This window comes from Rattus rattus, chromosome 2 (assembly GCF_011064425.1).
Source record: "Rattus rattus isolate New Zealand chromosome 2, Rrattus_CSIRO_v1, whole genome shotgun sequence".
In the NCBI taxonomy this organism is placed as follows: Eukaryota; Metazoa; Chordata; class Mammalia; order Rodentia; family Muridae; genus Rattus; species Rattus rattus.
Window position 1 is genome coordinate 199,996,467 of NC_046155.1, and position 19,736 is coordinate 200,016,202.

The 19,736-nt window shown below is 42.2% G+C and overlaps 1 protein-coding gene across 1 annotated transcript in view; it reads right to left on the bottom strand.

Annotated features, from left to right (window-relative positions):
* The window catches only part of Adcy2 (adenylate cyclase 2), a 410,506-nt gene that overhangs the window by 45,785 nt on the left and 344,985 nt on the right, over positions 1 to 19,736 (bottom strand). The window contains exons 16-18 of the mRNA XM_032894822.1: positions 14,752 to 14,889; positions 8,532 to 8,651; positions 5,266 to 5,435 (exon numbers count right to left, since the gene is read on the bottom strand). Coding sequence (XP_032750713.1) covers positions 5,266 to 5,435; positions 8,532 to 8,651; positions 14,752 to 14,889 — 428 coding nt within the window. The remainder of the gene's footprint in view (positions 1 to 5,265; positions 5,436 to 8,531; positions 8,652 to 14,751; positions 14,890 to 19,736) is intronic.

Here is a 19,736-nt window from a genome sequence, read left to right on the forward strand (position 1 = left end):
TTGTCTAGGGCTGCAGCATTCTCTATGAGTGATGACAAGTCCCTAATGTTATCTAGAGGTCAGGTGGCTCAAGACTTGAGAACCTTTCAGGGTGACAAAATATTATGCCACTACCAACTGGACCAAGGTAATAAGACATGCTTGGAGAGTGCCATGAAGGTGGCTACAGGTCAAAAGGGATAAAAACTTGACTGGGGAGGCACTGGCAGTGCATAGTTCTAGAGATAATGATACACTCCAACCAGTGCAGTTCTAGGTTGTCTGTGTAGAGACTAGATGCTAAGTGGAAGGCAGATGAGGACCTGATGCCATGGGCTGTGCATGAACTCAGCATCCAATTTGAAGAGTGGACCCTCACAATTCTATTCTGTAGACTATGTGGGAACAGACTTGGTTCCCTATCATTCACTCAAAACAAGGGTGAAAATAGAATGTTTTTCCAGGTCAGTCCAAACCTAGATGTGCTCTGCTTCAAGTGGGAAAAGATGGCTTCATCCTACAGAAGGAAGGTGTGGCAGTTTGGACAGCTAGGATTTCCTCCCTATACTGTTGGTGGAGGGCATCAGACAGCACAGCATATGTTCCTTACCTTTGGAAGAAGATGGAGAAATAGGCAAGATTGGGGAGGTTGAGATATCAAATTTCAAAGTAATTTAAAACAATTGCAAAATTAACTTGGACATATTATGAGAGAATGGATAATTAGAATATGTTCTAATGAAAAGAAAGATGACTTCAAATAGATTGTAGGTGTTTGGAACACCCATCACTGTCTACAGAGGAGGCAGATGTGTGGGTCTCCATGCTTCTTCTGAACTATGAAGTCCTCAATTCTTTCTCTTGACTGCCACTAGCTCACAAAACATATCACAGTTTGACATCTTGTAGACACTGAGGTTCTCAGGAGATGGAGGAAAGAAGAGGGAAACAGAGACATTTCACCTGGAGGGTCTAGACTCTTGTCTCTTAGTGATGCTTGCTGCTTTGAGCCCCTACACCAGTATCTGGGAGAAGGAGCTGATGCTAAAGTTGGGAAGGTGAACCTACTAAGGATCACAGTCCAAACTTATGGTAGATGCTAAGCTATGGATGTGTCTGCTGATTATGCATTCATCTGCTGTGCCACCCTTAAAGCATTTATTTTACTCCACTCTGTTCACTACAGTGGCTGAGTCTATAGAACTCCCTCATAGCTCCTCTCTTGGAACTCCTCATCCTTTATGCCTCTTCAAAAATAAAGAGACATGTCTGGCCTTCCAGTGGGGTTACCTAGTACCTGGTGCACATCACATGAGATGATAACCTTTGCATCTTGAGACTTGTCAATCTTCAAGAGAAGATGCTCATAAGAAACCCATTGTTACTTTGTAGATTTTGCAGTCAGCCTTCATCATGGGAGGTACAGAGGCAAAAGTACTTCCCTCAGCTGTCAGTGCCCTTAATGTCGTCTTGAAGAATAAACACTTAATGGCCCAGCAGCACTGGCTAAGAATTGTGGGAGAAAGTGCCCAGGGTCTTGTTTAGGAATTGGTATGGCTACATCCTTGCAGACAATATGCAAGGCTGTTGAACAATCTCAGAGATATGGGAATAACTCCTTCTCTACATTCCAAACACATACTTCACCATGAGGTGAGACAGAAGAGGCACATGTTGCTGGGATGACAGTGAACAGCCACAAATGGACTGTGAACAGCGTGCTCACCCCATGCAGTCTTATTTTCCTTCTGAAACATCTTGCTGCATTCATGAATTGGTAATGACACCTTTGATGTCATTTTATGAATTATTTAATGATCTGAAGCTTCTCTATTGCAGACTTCTGCTTTCTTTGGTAGCTTTCTTGGAAAAAGAGAACTCAGAAGAAAAGGGGAAGACTCCATCAATTTGGGCTGTCTCGTACAGACCTTGGCTTTCCACTGTACTTATCATGATCAATGTCAAATTTGGCTTAGGAGAGGCTACTTACCAAGCCATGAAAAACCATGCTGCCTAGCCATATACCATGCAAAGTGCATTCATTTGTTGGCACTGTCTTGAAATAGAGATGGCTTTTCTCCATGTTCTCTTGAGTGACCTGACTTTAAGGAGCTGAAGAGGCAAGAAATAGCCGGGGGTGGGGGGGGACTTCATTATTACTAGTGTTTGTAGGCTTTATATTGTTTGGAATGCATCCTGATTGTATTTCATTTATTCATCACTAAGAACAGGCCAGGCATTGTTGTAGGCACAGCAGCCTTCTTTGGTCTGTTTTGCTTGATTTGAGAGAATTAAAGCTGTGAACACTGTCTCTGTCTCTGTCTCCCTATCCCTTCCCCTGTGTGTGTATGTGTGTGTGTGTGTGTGTGTATGCACGCACACATGCATGAGAGATAGGGAGAGAGAGAGGGAGATAGGGAGAGAGAGATAGGGAGAGAGAGAGAGAGAGAGAGAGAGAGAGAGAGAGAGAGAGAGAGAGAGAGAGAGAGAGAGAGAAAGAGAAATAAATCAAAATCTATGCTCAATTTATTGAGGATGAAAATATCAACCTTTATTTTCAGGATGGAAACATGCCAGGAGATACTCTGTTTTTTGGCATACCCTCAGAGTGAAGGCTGGAATGGGAGTGAGACCCATGAAAACACTCAAGAATCCTGAAGAACAAACCCAGAAGCCTGGTTGGAGGGGAAGGATGCTGTTCTCATAGCCAAGCTATGATATCAAGTCAGTGTGCACAAGCAAATGTGGAATAAGTATGGGATGAGGATATGATGTCTAAGATTGGATTAGAAAGAGACACAGCCAGGGAGACTGCAGCAGCACACTGGCTCCTGCAGAAGGCCTGCTTTGGCTGCTCATCTCTTAGCCAGTTCCCTCCTGGAAGGGCATTTCGTGTTCTGGGATTTGAAGATGTTCACTCTCCAGGCAGCAGGACTGGACAGCATTCTGGACACACACACACACACACACACACACACACACACACACACACACACACACACACACACGGGAAGGGAGAGGGAAAGGGAGACAGAGACAGAGACAGTCTTTAGAGCTTTAATTCTCTCAAATCAGGCACCAATAACTGTCCTGTCCTGTCCTGTCCTGTCCTTTCCTGTCCTATCCTACCAGTGTTTATAAACTCGGCCAAGTGTGGGGAAATATTTACCATCCAGATATAGCTTTAGAAGCTCAGGATACAGAGAACCATGAATGTTGGGGTGAATTAGAGATGTTGGAATGACACTGAACTACTCTTGGGGCTTTTCATTTGAGGTTCCTTTAGGTTGGTGTTAGAGGACATTGTTAAGCTGTTCTGTTGCATGTTTCTAACACTTTTCCTTCAGCAGAGCAGTATATTTGGGGGTGAAATAGGTTCCCCAGATCCTATAGGTATCTGCCAAAGAAGGGCCAGCTCCTTCTGAAGGAGATTCCAAGTTGGGTAGTAGACAAAGCCCCTGAAGAGGGTGAAGTCACTGGAACTCCAAAGCAAGTCTTGAGTAGGGCAAAGACTTGCATAAGTACCTAGCAACCACCGTGTCACTGCCGGGCCTCTTTGAGATTGTTTCTCTTCATGGGTTTATTCCATCTCCAGGAACAATAATGTTCCCTTCAAAAGCTTTATAATCTCATTTCCCCCCTTTTGCTTCAAATGTATAATGTATCTCAGCACTTTAAATTTAATAGAGGAAAATTTAATAGGCCCACCAGCTGTATGCAAAAATCATCAATGCTGCATTTATTTAGGAAAGTGATGCAGGCTCACTGAATATGGTAGAGAAATAATAAAGCATGCTTCGCTGGGGACTTTAAGAATTTATAGGAAAATTAACTTCTGGTTTCATTCTCATCTTGGCTAAGGAATAATAACATTCTGTTAATACACTTATGCATTTCTGCAACTTTATGCCCTCAGCTTGATTGCAGATTATCGGGTTTCACAGCATGGAGAAGGGTGAGGATAAATTAGGTGATGAGGATGGCTGTCGCCACATTTCTGAGAGCATGGGATGGATAAGACATATCTGGTGAGGTGGCCATGTTGTGCATGTGGAGATGTGGCTACCCATTATCAACAGAACCATCTTTCTGGGTCAACACTTCTATGCATATATTTGAGGACTCTCTGTATTAAAAAAAAGTTTCAGAGTAGAAATAACTGGAAATAGCTCAGTGATAGTATTTGCTGAGAATGTACAAGGCCTGGTTTAGACCTTCCAGTCTTGAAAAAAGTAGGGAATGATATGGGGGAAAATGCAAAGAATTCATAGAAAATTCCTGATGTGTATGTAAACCAGTGCTTGCTTGGGACATCTTGCTATTGAGATATAAAATGGATAATGTGATAATTAAAATGTTCTCGCTCAAGTTTAGAAGCTTCTGGAAGCAAATTGATAACAGAAAAAAATTCCCAAGCACAACTTCATCCACCGGTAGATGCTTGCGTGGGATAACAGCAATAAGATCCTTCTGATAGAATATTTTTCTACATCTGGTCCTGAGGCTGGAAAAATCAACAGGATTGTGTTTGTCTTGGGGCTAACATTTTTCACAGTCAAAAACGTTTCTAGGTTTGACCTTTTTCCTCTACACAGTGATATTTAGGGAAATTCTACAAAGAATCTTTACACCATAACTTGTGAAAATAACAATTTATTTTCTTTGGTACTTTTTCTTCTGAGCCAGATGACATTTTGCCTTCAAATATCTCTCCTGGGGAGATCTGGTGACTTCTGGGTACATGTTTGGTTGCTCTGAGCTGCTATGGAATGATTGTGACTGGTGTGCAGAGAAATGGAGACACTCAAATGTTTCTAAACACCCCATTATATATATATATATAGTGCAGCAGAGAACAGCTCAGGGCAAAATATTAATAGGGCCATGTCAGGGCCCTCCAGAATGCTGCTAAGCTGGGCATGATGGTACTGATCAGTTCTGCTGTGCTAGCCACTGGAAGTGTGAGCACCATTTTAGCTCAGGAGCTCAAGTGTAGCCTGGACAGAGAGAGATAGGGAAGGAGGAGGAACAGGATGGGGTGGAAAAGGAAAGAAGTTTCCTATTATACAAATCCTCTCTCTAAAGTACGCCATGCTCTCTACATGCATTTCTGAAGACATAGTCTATGTCATCAACAATTAAAAACTCACCATCTTGAGCCATCATTTCAAAGAAACCATCACTGCAATGACTGACAACAGAAACTTTGATACTTTTCACTGACCGTAGGATCAAAACTGCCATAGATGAGGTAAGGATATCCAGATACAGAGGGTGTCCACTCACCTCTGAAACAGGACCTGGCTGTACGCATCCAGAACATGGGCATGGGTGTGGAGTAGAATGGTGTTGTAGCCCACGAGTGCCACCATCATGATTAACATTTTTAACTCATAGTTCACCCTCAGGAAAACGGAGCAGGAGATCAAGCCCAGGATGCAGCTGTATATGAAGTACTGGGCCAGGAAAAGAAGATGGAAAGACAATCAATGGAAACCCTAGCCGGTTAAATGTGGGGACACCATTTATAAGTATGGTCAACATGAAAGTTGGATGAGGAGGGTGGGTGCCTGAGTGTGCTTGATTTGTGAGAAACATGGAATGCAGGACACTGGTACACTGCATCTTAGTCCACAGGAAACGGTAGGCCCGCCCACTTCCTTGACCTTCTCCTCTGTCTATCATATGTAGCAGGCATTGGAGAGCCCTGGATTCAGCCATACCTCCATCACTCATTTTCAGTGCAGTGACTATTGGCTAGTGACATCATCATCTTCCCTGTACAGTGAGTGTCATGACACCATTTTTATAGATGTCTACAAAGAACAGATGCAGGAAGCCTAGAATCCAAGCCCCACGGCCAAAGCAGACTTGCCAAAGGAAGAGGTCAACATTGCTGCATCATGGGACTTTTAAGAACCTGGAGCTGGATTTCTATTCCAGCATTCCCAGGGTAGAAAGAGCATGGCAGAAAGGGCAAGCGTCTCAGCTCAGTGGACTGAACTGGTTCGTACAGCATCAGTTGTGATTTCATCACAGTGACATGCCATTTGTGAATTCATGCCTCCGCTAGAACATTCCCATGAGGCTACATGGCCGGTAGCTACTGATATTAACTCGTGAGTCCTGCTTTCACAGAAGAAAAAGTTGTAGGGGCTACTGCACAAGGTTCTGCTTTATAACAGGGCTGCTCAATTGTGTGGAGGCATTGTGCAGACAGAGGGCAAATGCTTTACTACAGAGAACTTGCGTCTCACATTCTTGTTTTCAAAGGAGACAGAAATTCCTACCCAATGATACAACTGGGTCACTCTAGCAGAAGTTACCGTTTTCCTTGTATGGCCACCCTCCACCTATGATGGCAGCCATCTTGTGAGACAAGAAGTGTTGTAAGTATTCATCAGTGATTATTCACTGTTGGTTCTTCATTGCTCTGACCACCACAAAAACCAGAAAGAGGCAGAGGGCCATGATAGGCTTACTCAGGCCAGCATGGAGAACAGACATAAGAGAGATGCGAACTCTTAAGTAGTGAAGCCATTCTCTCTTAACAGTGGGTGTCTTGAAATCAGCCTTGATTACATCTTGGGTAGATTGCCAAGTCAGCCTTGGTGGGCTTTTGTGGACTTGTGGATACAATATGCTTTTGCACTTCCTTGCCTAGGCTAGCCTATTGGTGGACTAACAATTCTGTTGTGAGCCCCAGGAGACCTGAACGGAATGTTGATAGCAACTTGATAGGATTAATTTGGTTCATTTGAAGCTAACAGAATACGGGGCTCACATTCATGATTGTTTTTCATTTGGTTCTTTTAAGTCTCAGTGATCCACCTTTGTATTTTTTCACAAGAGTATTAACGCATAATAGATTTAGAAATTGAAAGAACAAAGCAAAAGGAAAATAGGGTTTTTACAGGAAGAGTTCATGAGGTGCTGACTTGTAGCCTGGTGGTTCCTTACTCAGATAACACAGGGATTCCCAAGCTGCTCTTCAGAGCTGTGAGGGTGCTCTAGGAGCTGAATATGGCGGGGTGCCTACCTGGGGTTCTGGGCCTAGCTGATTCTCATAGCAGCCCATTTCAATAAGGAAGGAACTTCTACACCTTCCTTCTGCCACTTAAAGGAGTGCTGGAAATAATGCCAACCACCTCAGAGAACTCACAGGGAGAGTAAGTGCAACAATGCAGAAAACACATGTGGAGATTATACACAGCAACACAGAGAACTCTCAGGGAGATTGTAGACAACACACAAAGAATTTCCATTGAGACAATACACAACACAGTCAGTTCAAAACAGTGCCTGGCCCAAAGCTACATAAAATTTATGTTTTTGTTACAGGGATATTAAAATTTTGTCATTATTTGTAAAGACTGGCAGCCTTCATAAGTGGTAATTTAAAAAGGGTTTTGTTGTTGTTTTATGAAAGTTATCAGCCAGAAACCTGTGATGTTAGAGTCAGAAGTATACACATATAAAAATAAGAGTGTCTAATGATCCCTAGTATCTATAGTCACCTAATACTAACAATAATCTATGTGCTTTTCCATGCTCCCTACATAATTTACTACAGGTGTTATTTTAAAATCTTGTGTTCATATTTCTTGAGATAGCTTTAAATAATACTATTTGGTAATTTACTATGAATCTATGCTACTGAATGTTTTTTAATCAGATTTTTAAAAAAGACTTATTTATTTATTTTATATATGTACACTGTTGCTCTCTTCAGAAACACCAGAAGAGGGCATCGGATTTCATTATAGATGATTGTGAGACACCATATGGTTGCTGGGAATTGAACTCAGGGCCTCTGGAAAATCAGTCAGTGCTCTTAACCACTGAGCACTAGCCTCACTGAATGCTTCTTAAGTATCTCATTTAAATGCTGAGTTTAATTCTATTCTGTGGTTATAACACAATCAATTTTTAAAAAATTGTTTTTTTCCCCCACTTTCAGTTTTTCTCGCTTATTATGTAAACACTTGGACCAAAAGCCTTTGTGGGTAAACTGTTCAATCTTTAAAATTAATTCACAAACTTAAGCTTTCAGTGTAAGGAATTCATGTGTTTTTGTATTTAAAATACTAAATATGTTGACAAATTATTTTATTACTGCAACTTTTATAATTATTAAAATTATTATTAAGAAGAATTATGTCCTGCCCAGTAGTAACTGGGACCTTCTTTCCCAGAACTTCCCTATTTCATTCGTTCTTAGGTTTAGAGATACATGGTCTTGCAAAAATGCTCAAATAGTTCCCCTGATTCTCACATGAGTGAATCTGCTGAGGCAGAAACCATGGTGTTTCCCAGATCTTCTGGCCTTTTGACCTGCAGAATCCCTCATGTGGTTTACTATATAGGTGTCAGTGTGGTTTATATGTAGGTAGGAGATGCCAGTGTAGGGTTCCTTCACAGAACCTGCTTTCCGAGGACTTATGATTGCGATGAAAGGCTAAATGAGGTGTTGTCTGAGACCAATAACCTTGCATCGCTTAGGATGATATCACAGGAAAACAGCAAAGTACCATTGGGTTCAACTTTCTTACCGGGAGGAAAAACAAGTTTCGTGCATGAAGAATCGACGCCTGGTTATCCGGGACAGAAACGTTTGCATTTGATGTATTGGCAGTGGGAAGGGTTGTCTCCTCAGAGTTGCTCAGGAAAAACTGAAAGAGAAATGTGTTTTTTTTCAGTGAATTATTAGAGATCGGATGAAACAAGGAGCAGGTGAGAGCAGCATTTATTAATGACTTCTTCTGTGTAGTCAGCAAACAGTCTAAGTCTCTCTCTGCCAGTGACGGCAGCTCTCAGCTTCTTGACACTGTAGGGTGTTCTAGTCCATAAGTAAGTAACCCTTACAGTCTCCTTCAATACAGAAACTCCTTCAAGACTGCTGTTGATGAAAACAGAAGCAACTAAATCAAAGGAAGGCTTGCTAAGTCTATATCATCACATACAGAGATAGTCAACCCTCCCTCACAGAATTAGAGATGACAGAACTGACTTCAGTCTTTGCCATCTTGGTTCAAACATTCAATGAGTCAATAAACTGAAAGAAGACAGTTGCCATCTGCCACATTTACCTATAGCCATATTTACCTATAGCCACATTTGTCTACAGCTATATCTGCATATAGGCACACTTGCATACTTTACTTGTGATCCTTTGTTCTCTCAGATGATGGGTAAGAGGCTACAAACTTGAGCTCTTAGAAAGGTAGGCAGAATTAACAATAAGCATTCAGATCAGCATCCAGAAGCAAAGGGCCAACACGTTTGAAAGGCAGGACAGTCTCCTTGTCAGCAGCACAGGGAGGCTATCCAGAGCTACCACCCTTCTCAGATAGTCCTGAATATATCTGTCCCATCTTAGGTAAGCAGGACAAGAGGAGCTGAGCCTAGAGAAGCCAATGAAGGGGCTGCCTACTACTGGCTGAGAAAACAAAGCAAAGGAAAGCTCTCTTGTACCAGAAGGGCCATGACAGCAATAAGTAAACAAGAATGGTGAAGACAGCATGCAATATGAGATAAGCTGAATACAAAAGGACATCAGTGTGTGATTTCATTCATTAGAACATCTGCAACAGGCAAATCCCTAAGGATAGGAAGGCAGATGTGTAGAGGGCAGGGAAGAGAGGACCAGGTAGTAGAGATGGCTGGCTTGCTTTTCAAGTGTAATTAATGCCATGGAATTGCACATGGAAAAGTGGTTAAATCAAGTGTTTTATGTAACATTTTATTCAATAACAAATACATTTAAGAAAGATTAATTTTATGTCTGTTGAGTGGTTCACCTGTGTGTTTATATACATGCATGTCTGATGCATGCAGAAGACAGAAGAGAGTGTTAGATGTTCAGGAAATGGGGTTAAAGATAAATGCGTTGCCATGTGTGTTGGAGAAGTTAAAACTGGATCCTCTGCAAGAGCAGCAAGTCCTCTTAGCCAATGAGCCATCACTCCATCCCTGACAACAAATAGCTTTAAAATAGAAAAAAATCTTTGTTACACACCCAGGAGACATGGAAGGAGTAAGAGCAAGGGAAGCAAATGGGAGAGTGATATAATTATACTTTAATTAAAGACAGAAAAAGAAAAGCCCTCTCTACCTCATCCTAAAGAGGGAATTCAAGAATCATAGAGATTATACCTGAGAAGCTGACAATGACTTTTTAGCAAATGAAATGTTCTGCCAGAAAACCACTTAAATTTCCTTTAGTGATTTAAGCGCGCGCGCACGCACACACACACACACACACACACACATCACCCTTTAATAGACACAGAGCTACTGTTCTTGTTGATACATGGGCCCATTCCCGGGTCAGCCGCACTGGGCTAATGCAAAGAAGTACAGAACTTGGGAAGGAAGGGATCAAGGAGTTGGTAACAGTGTTCCAAAAGGCAGTGCCTTATGTAGGAAGCTAAGTAGGATGGACATTTGGAAGGAGGGCCAGATAGGAAGACACAGACACAATAAAGGGAGCAGGTAACTAGGTTTTGCTTGCACCCCAGTGGAATGTAGCATCTTCTCTGAGGGAGGGAGAGAGGGAGGAAGGGAGGAAGGGAGGGAGGGAGAGAGGGGGGGGCAAGGAAAAGGGAGCCCATCTCCTGGGTAGGGCATCCTCTGGTGTCCAGTCTATTCTGTTCATTCTTTCCCAAAGAACCCAGTGTTCCTGGGCACCAGCTGCATAGGAGAGCCAGGAGGCTGGATCTAGGGATTAGTGCACATGGAAGGCTTGTCTCTGCAAATCCACATGCAATCATAGGGGCCAGTCAAACAAGTCCTTCTGTGATTAATACCAACTCCTGGGACAGTTGTAAAACTACCTAGGTAAAACTGCTGTGTTTATACACAATATCAGCTTTTAAACCACTTTATGGTTTTGCTTTGGTATAACCACAAGAAACCCTATACATGGAAGAGCCAATGGAGGGTCAGTAAACACGGTGCCCATTCCACTTGGGAGGATGGAGCACTGCTGGCTTCCCAGCTCTGTGTGGTTTGAGGGGAGAGGTGAGACAGCTATGCAGCTCCATCCTTATCCTTCCAAAAGTTGCTTAGGATGAGGCACAGGACCCTTCTTCTTGTTCACTGCCTTCCTTCTCCATCAACTTTGCATGTCTTCTGGCTCTCTTCTCTTACCTGGCAGTAGGATTGATTCTTCCATGTCAAGAAAGAAGAACACTGCAAGGGTTCTGGTACTGAAGGCAAAATTGTTCTCTCTACATGGATCACAGTCATGGTGGGAAAGTTTGTGTCAAACATGTCTATTTGGTCAATTACTACTAATATTATTACTTGTCTGCTTCTCAATTATTATTATCTTAATTTGAATACATGTAGTTTTCAAATCAAATGTGCCCCAGTTATAATCTCTTACAAAAGAGTAGTTGATAAATCTTGGTTGAGTAAGGTCACACTACGTTTTATGAAAAGAAATAGTTTTGTTTTATAGAGTTGTCTACTTATCTCATCATTAATTATCTACTCATAGAGTAATGAATATGAAGAATACACTTCCTCCAATGTGTAGGAAAACAAAGAAGACGAAAAGAAGTCATCAAAGAGACATTTTCCAATTCACTTTCATGCTAGTTGCGGCATTCATCACAACTGCCATCTTGGGAAACAACCTGGATTTGTTACTACTGATGAATGAGTAAAGAAAATGCAGCATATAACACAGAGATATTATGTAGTCTTAGGGGATCCTGCTATGCACGACTCTGGAGGACATTATGCTAATTGAATAAAGCCAAGTACAGACAGAAAACTATTACCTGATCTCGCTTGTATGTGGAGTCACAAGAAGTTGATGACACAGAATGGTAGTTACCAAGGGCAAGAAGGTCAGAGAATGCTCAAAGGATAAAAATTACAGTTGTGTAGGATGTGTAAATTTAGAGCTCCAATTCATGGTAGGAGCACAGAGTACTGCATAATTTGAAAACCAGCCAAAAGCTTAGATTTTAGGTCTACACACACTCACACACACACACACACACACACACGAACGCACACACACGAACGCACACACACACACACACACACACACACACGCACACACACGAACGCACACACATGTACTCACTTGCATTCAGTAAGTAGGGAAGGGATAGACACCTAAACTGCTTACTCACAGTAATTATTTTACTGTCTATATGCACACCAAAGTATCATGTTCTACAACTCAAATTTATATGGTAATAAGGAAAAACCGTGTTTTTCTCAGTTGCTTTTGAAAACGGTGTCTCACATAGCCCGGCCTGCCCCTGAACTTACGATATAGCCACAAATGAGTTTGAGCTCCTGATCCTCCTGCGTCCCCATCACACTATCGTGCACATTTATCACTGTGCTTGATTCAGGGGGATGGACTCCAGGGCCTTCTGAGTGCTAGGCAATCACTCTAGCCTGAAACTCATTATTGAGTGTGTGGACATCCTATTCACTGTTGAGTTTCTATAGTTTGTATGTGGTGTTGTTGGCAGTGAAGGTCAGCTTCCCGGAAAAGTGTCGACTCACTGACTCTGCCCACACTGGTGAAGTCAGGTGCAGGGTGAGCAGGACCTGCAGTAACATTCTTCTGGTAACTTAATACCACCTTGTGACCATAGAAATGACTCAAAACTTCAGCCATAGCAGCCTGCTGTCCTCTCTAGGCTGTTCCTCTGCCTATCCCTCCATGGTGGACTTTACTTCTGACCTCGCTACTTTTGTAGATTGAATATACCAAGCCGATTTGAGTTCTCTATAGTATGCTCTCCTGGGGAGCAGGACTAATGCATAAATACAGGTTCCAAGCTGAACACAAGGAGCCAATTTTTTGCTTTGTCCTTTTTAAAATTTAATTTAATATTTTCCATATTCACTTTACATCCTGCTCACTCCCCCTCCTTGTCCCCCTCCCATTCTCATCTGATAGGGTGGGACCACTTGGGTCCTCCACTCTGGCTCCTAGAGTCTCTTTGGGGCTAGGCGCTTCCTCTCCCACTGAGGCCAGACAAGGTAGGCCAGCTAGGTAACATATCCCACATATAAGAACAGCTTTTTGGATAGCCCCCTCTCCAAATGTTTGGGACCCACATGAAGACCAAGCTGCACATCTGCTATATATGGGCCTAGGTCTAGCCTGTGTATATTTTTTGGTTGGTGGTTCAGTCCCAAGGCTTCAGGTTAGTTTACTCTGTTGTTCTTCCTCTGGAGTTCCTATCCCCTTCAGGGCCTTCAATCCTTTCTCTGTACAACCACTTTGGAAATCAATTTGGCAGTTTCTCAGAAAACTTGGAATTGTTCTATATCAAGACCCAGCTATACCACTCCTGGGCATATACCCAGCCTTAAAAACCCCACCTCCTCCTGCCCCCTGACTAATGGTTTACTGCCCGTCCATTGCTTTGCTTTTCGTTTTTGGTTTTTTTCTTTTTTTTCAGGATGAGTTGCTTGTTCCTTTACCCAGCCAGCAGTCTCCCATCTTCCACTGTGAACTCCTGGGAGCCAGAACATGCCTTGGATTCTGAGCATCAGAACAATGTTTGAGACATACTCTTACATATTTATATGCAACTTTTTTGTTTTGGAATGAGTGCTTTCTAACTTATGGGGGACTACATTAAATTATTCATTATTAATATCCTGTGTATAATCTGTTACCATATCCTCACTCTGTGCTTCTACAAAGAAAGAATTGTTTAAGATAGTGCCACATTTTGTCCCCAGCCACTAGGGAAGTCTGAAATATATACCATGCCAAAGTGCCTTTTCATAATTGTCCTGGTTAGTTTTTATGATAACTTGAAACAAACTAGAGTCATCAGACAGAAAGAAGCCTCAATTGAAAGAAATGTCTCCACAAGATGGAGTGAATGGATTGGGCCATAGGTAAGCTTATACACATTTTATTAATTACTGACTGATGTGGAGGACTCCAGGCCATGGTTTGTGGTACCATTCCTGGACAGGTATTCTGGATTCTCATGAGGAGCAAGACAGTAAGCAGCACTCCTTCATGGCCTATGAAACTGCTCCTGCCACCATGTTCCTGCTCTATTTACATTCCTGTCCCGACCCCCTGCTTTGATGAACTATGATGTGGAAATGTAAGCAAAATAAACCCTTTATTCCAAGTTGCTTTTGGTCCTGTGTTTCATTGCAGCAATAGTAATCCTAATGAACACAACAGTCATGATGATGATGATGACATTCGGGTACCAATAAGATGCATCCCAGGAACAATGATGCCCAAGGGTTCTTTTGGGAGAAAACACAGAATGATAATATGGGAACCAAATCAATGACCCATACAAAGCAGCTCTTTCCTTAAACAAATGGCAGCAGGAGTTTGAGGCTGGATTCAACAGGCAGCAGGCAATCAGTGTCACAAAGATTTTATAGGCAAGTTTGCAAAACTACAAGACATACAGCTGAAGAGGTAAGTTAAGAGTACTAGCTATTCTTCCAGAAGACTCAGGTTTGATTCCTAGCACTTGAATGGTAGCTCTGTAGATAACAGCTCTCTGTAACTCCAGTACCAAGAGATCCAGTACCCTTTTCTGGTCTCTGCAGGGACAAGGCATGAATGTGGTAGATAGATATACACAGAAGCCAAACACCCATATATATATATATATATACCAAATCAAACCAAACAACCAATGAACAAACCAACTGATCAAATGACCAACTAACCAACTCAACCTGCAAGGCATGCCACAAATGAAATGACCTGTTCAAAGCAAACCTTGGCCCAGCCCAGAGGCTTACCATGTTGAACACAGCCATGGTTAGTATGATAGCCGTGGTGACGATTGTGAGGGAGATCCGTGGCCATGGGCGGTTGGCGATGATGCCTGATGATTTCAAAAGCCACATGAGAGAGGTGGAGGCCTTTTTGCTGCATTGCTGTGAGGAAAGATGAAGAAGAAACACACTGCTGCTTAGTGTATTCTCTGAAGTGTAAAATGGTGGTGTTTAAAACCACAAGAAACACTAACATTTCTCCAAGATTAAACAAATGGATTCTATCTCTCCCTGAGGACCCATACCAAGTCACAACCTCATTAAAATTATGTTGGCTTCAAATTAAGAAGAGATTAAGTGTTTATGACAAAGGTTTGGTGTTATTGTGTATCTTTTCAGATAGACCTGAAATTATGATTTTAGGTAATTTTGGCAGAGGAAAAATTTCAGTTTATTTTGTACTTTGGGGGATGTACTAAATGGATCTCTCATCTAAAACAATTACTATACATTTAGTCGATTTATGGAGAAAACTGGTCAACTTATCTCATATTCCTTTTAATGCTACAGCAGGTAATCATAAGAGCAGATTCAGGATGTAGACTGAGTTTGCTGACTAACAGAATCTACAGATAAGATACTCAATGGTGGATGGCTTCCTATTATGCTATTGGTGGCTCATTCTTCCACAGAAAAGTTCTCTGTAAAACATTTATTTCAAACATTCTTCTCTCTTTCTCTGAGATCCATGGAATTTTACCAGGTGATCCATGTGATCTTGGACTAGGAACCAGGCATTGGTGCCTTGTGGGTAGGTGCCTGGTGGGTAGGTGCCTGGTGTATCTCAGTGAGCATACAACTAAGTCATGACAATGACTTCCTCCCTGAGAGCCACCGATAGTCAATACTCCCTGATCTGTGCTGTGTTGCTAGACCTAGTCATCTGAGGGCCAGTATAGGCAGCCACAGCTGCTTTATGTCATGGGTCCCAGAAGCCAGCATTCCATATCCTCTTCCTCATCATCTGGCCCCCACATTCTTTCTTTCCACAATGATCCCTATGCCTTATCAATGTTGATATAAATGTCCTGTTTAGGGCCAAGCACTCAGTCACCACTTATTCGCATCACCTTCATCAGCCATTTGTCTCTGCATGAATTCTGAAAAGCAACTGTAGGGAGGAGAATGAAGAGATGGAGAGGGGATTAGAGAGAGTAGGGATATAGTAATTGGAATAATTTTTAGTTTTTAAAGTTATATTTATTTATTTGATGTGTGTCCATACATGGAACCAGAGGTCAGAGGACAACTTGCAAGAGGGAGCTAGTTCCCATAGTTAGAACTTCTGCATCGGACGTGGTGGCCAGCACCTTTACCCACTGAGCCAAATGCCTTTACTTCCTAAGCCATCCTCCTGGCCCCAGTTTCCATGATTTTGACTATTTTGAACACCTTGAATATGTGGAATCATACATTTGCTCTAGTTTATTTCAGTCAAAATGATTCCCTAAAGCTCACCATGCTGTAGATGTTCCTTCTTTGTCAAGGCAGAGTAAATCCCATTGAAAGTACATAGTATACCATTTTTTATTGAAGTAGACATGGGGTGCTCCCACCCCATGCTTAAATGAGCACAGCTATTGAAGATCCCTTTTGTTACAGAATGGGAGTAGATGTTCCATCGTCATCTTCCATGGGCCCTGCACTGCTATGTGGTGTCTCTTTCATTCACTTCTGAATGGACAACCCACTGTGGATCTCACCTCAGTGTGGGTAAGAGTATAGAGCACAGAGAGCTCCAGCCAAGAATGAGTCACATGATCACACGAGGATGGTGTACTTTAATATGACAAGCAATATCTGAAGAATTCTCCAGGGAATCTCTAGGAGGCAGATGACAGCCTTTCTAATAGAGACCAGCCCTACGAAGATGGGCTCTGGAAGCAGAACCCCACCCCCACCCCCACCCCCACCCCAACCCGCCCTGTGGATTGTTGTCTATATGCAGGTGAAGGCAGGCACAAGATAAGGCAAGGCCTATGATCCGACTGTGAAAAAGTAAGGCAGGCATAGACTTTTGGAGAGGAGAGAGAGGGAGGAGGAGGAGAAGAATCAAGATGGAGGGGGGGAAGGACAACCCAGATCTGTATGCCTTTAAAGGGCCACATGTAGTTATGAATATTTCATAAGGGATGGATTTTTATAGGACAATTTGTCTTATCTAGGTGGGCAGTTTATTTTAATATGAATTGGTTCAGAATTTATTATGTGGACATTTTGTGGGGTAAGGATTTACTGATATAAATGTGATGGATAAATTACAAGCTTATTGAGTTTTGATTTTAATGGGTTACTGGGAGTTGTGACTATAACCACAGAGAGTGGATGCTGTGACTGTGAGCAGAGTTCACAGCAGAGAGTCCCAAGAGGGAGGTGGCTGCTGGAGCCAGAGAGTAGCTGATGGTGACAATGTGGGGCTAGCCATGGTGATGAGATCACTGCAGGGCCCAGAGAGTAGTGGGCAGCAGCATGGGATGGAAATTAGAAACTTAGCAAGTTGGGTTGAAACACTTTGCTGATTAAGATGAAAATACCCTGCAGATGCTGTGTGGCCCACGAGAGCTGACACTAGTGAGGGTTGGTAGATTCTATTTTTAATATTTATCGCCACCCCACATGCTTATATAGTGGTAGACCTGGTGTAACCTAATTAAAACTCAATGTGAGATAACCCCCAATAGCATTGGCAAACATTACTTACATTTTTTAAACATATTCCTTATGTTCATTTTGAACTACTCCTAAATTACCATCGACATAAACCCTGGAATACGTTGAATGTTAACATGACAATCAAATGCGGCTGCTGCTGAGTGAGCAGCTGGTAGAGGATAAGCAACCAGGCAGCACCTTCCATGCATCCCCACAGCTGTGAGACTTTCGGAAAGTTAGTTATACTTTCTTGCTCAGTTTATTCACATACCTCCTTGGCCTTTTTGGGGATTTAAACACAACACACCTAATAAGAACTCACAAGTGTTGACTTTCCTCATTATTTCAACCAAGAAAAATAGGTATTTCTCAACAGCATCTCTGTGACTTGGAATCTATTTCATGTTTCTTCAGACAACATCAGTAATCAACCCCTTCTATCCCCTCTTACTCTTTACAATGGTTCCCCCACCCACAGTCCCTAACATGAAAGGTGAAGAATGTTAGTCTGCAACACACTAGCCCTTTAATGTAGGTGAGGACCCATGCTTTGGGCTCACTCCTTGGGTAGATTTTCCTAAGAAGATGGTGCAGAGTTTGAGTCAATGGTGGCTGACTCCAGATGCTGTATTTATGACTGGTGTAGGAGCCACATTTGACTGGACTCTACAGGATTTCCTCCTACCAGCACACTGGAAGGGATCCAGTTCTGTATATCATGTGTTAATCAAAACAACAGAGCTTTAACAGTGGTTGGTAAGGCTCTGAATCTGTTATCCAATATGGTGGCCCTTAACACTTGGAACATATAACACTTGGTCATGGGTGAAAGGAAGTACATCATTACTGTGTAATAAATACTACATCTAGTGGTGTTCATGATACAGAACGTACTCAGATCTGCGTTGTGTAGATGCAGGAATGAAGCACAAAGATACAGATTCAAAAAATATTATTCTTATATAGCTTAGACTCTGTCAGACAATAATACTTAGTTGGGCTCTGGCCCATTAAAACATTAATTATGGGTTTGTAGTCTTTGAAGTAGGGTTATTTTTTTCCAGAGATAAAAATGCTTCTAATTAATGCTTTTCTCTATGTATCAGGAAGGATAAATACCCACGATACTGAAGATTTAGAACAGAAAACATGTCTTTAGCACTTCAAGGGCAATGTGTCTCCATCTCAGTTTCTACATCATGATTGAGGAGGTAGGGTTTTATCTAGTTACTACACAGACATCTTTGAAATTATAAAACTAAAACAAGTTCTTCTGCAGTTTCAGAAGTTGTGATAATTTATTTTAAACATGCCATCTAATAACAGTATATTATATCCCGCCTCAAACCTGCTGTTCACTGAAGTAGATGTGGACACACCCACAGGAAAGTCACCGGACTCTGTACTGAAGAATGAAGTGACATAAAGAACGTGGAGACACTCACGTCGTCTCTTCAGGGCTTTTGTGTACACGGGTCAAGAACTACATACAGCTTCAGGATGGACATGGCTTCATTCCTTTTCCTACACAGTCTTCCCTGGACCCTGAACACTGTCCTTTGAGACAACTTATAAACACATCAAGCTAAGTGCTCTTTTTCTAGGGTCAGGACAGCAGGCATCTCTGTTTCTTCTCCACATTGCCAACCAGGGGCAGAATTAAAGACAAACAGTGATAGTGGGTCCCTGGTGCTTGTGCTGAGGAGAAGGAAGCAGAAGGGCTGGGTGGGCACAGAGAAAACTGTGATGGCAATGAGAAGAACCAAAGATCAGGACTTTTAAATGAAAGGAAAATGATCAAAAGCTGATGAAGAGTCCAGGCATAGTGATATGTGCTGCAATCCCAGCACTCCAGAGGAGGAGGCAGGGAGATCAGTAGTTCAAGGTCATCCTTGGTTACATAGTAAGTTTGAGGTCAGCCTGGGCTAACAAAGATCCTGCCTCACAGAGAAATGGGACAAAAATGCCACACAAAGACCCATGACTTTGCATTTTAATTTATTATAAAAAGGACCAACACTGACTCTATTTGCAGTTCTCTACATGGTTCAAAAATATTCAGATCTTGGTACTTCAGTAATATCCCTGGGAGAAAAAGAGGCTTATCAAAATCCTGCCTATTCTCATTCAACATTATAAATGATAGCATTTCAAGTTGTTCGTTGACCTGTTCTCAGAAGGTGCTACTTAACTGAAGAGGAGATGGTGCCTGGGCCCAAGGTGATGTAGTCCTTGATAAACAGTTAAAACTGTTAGCATTATTTCAGCAAATCTGCTTCCCATCACTGGGTCCTGGT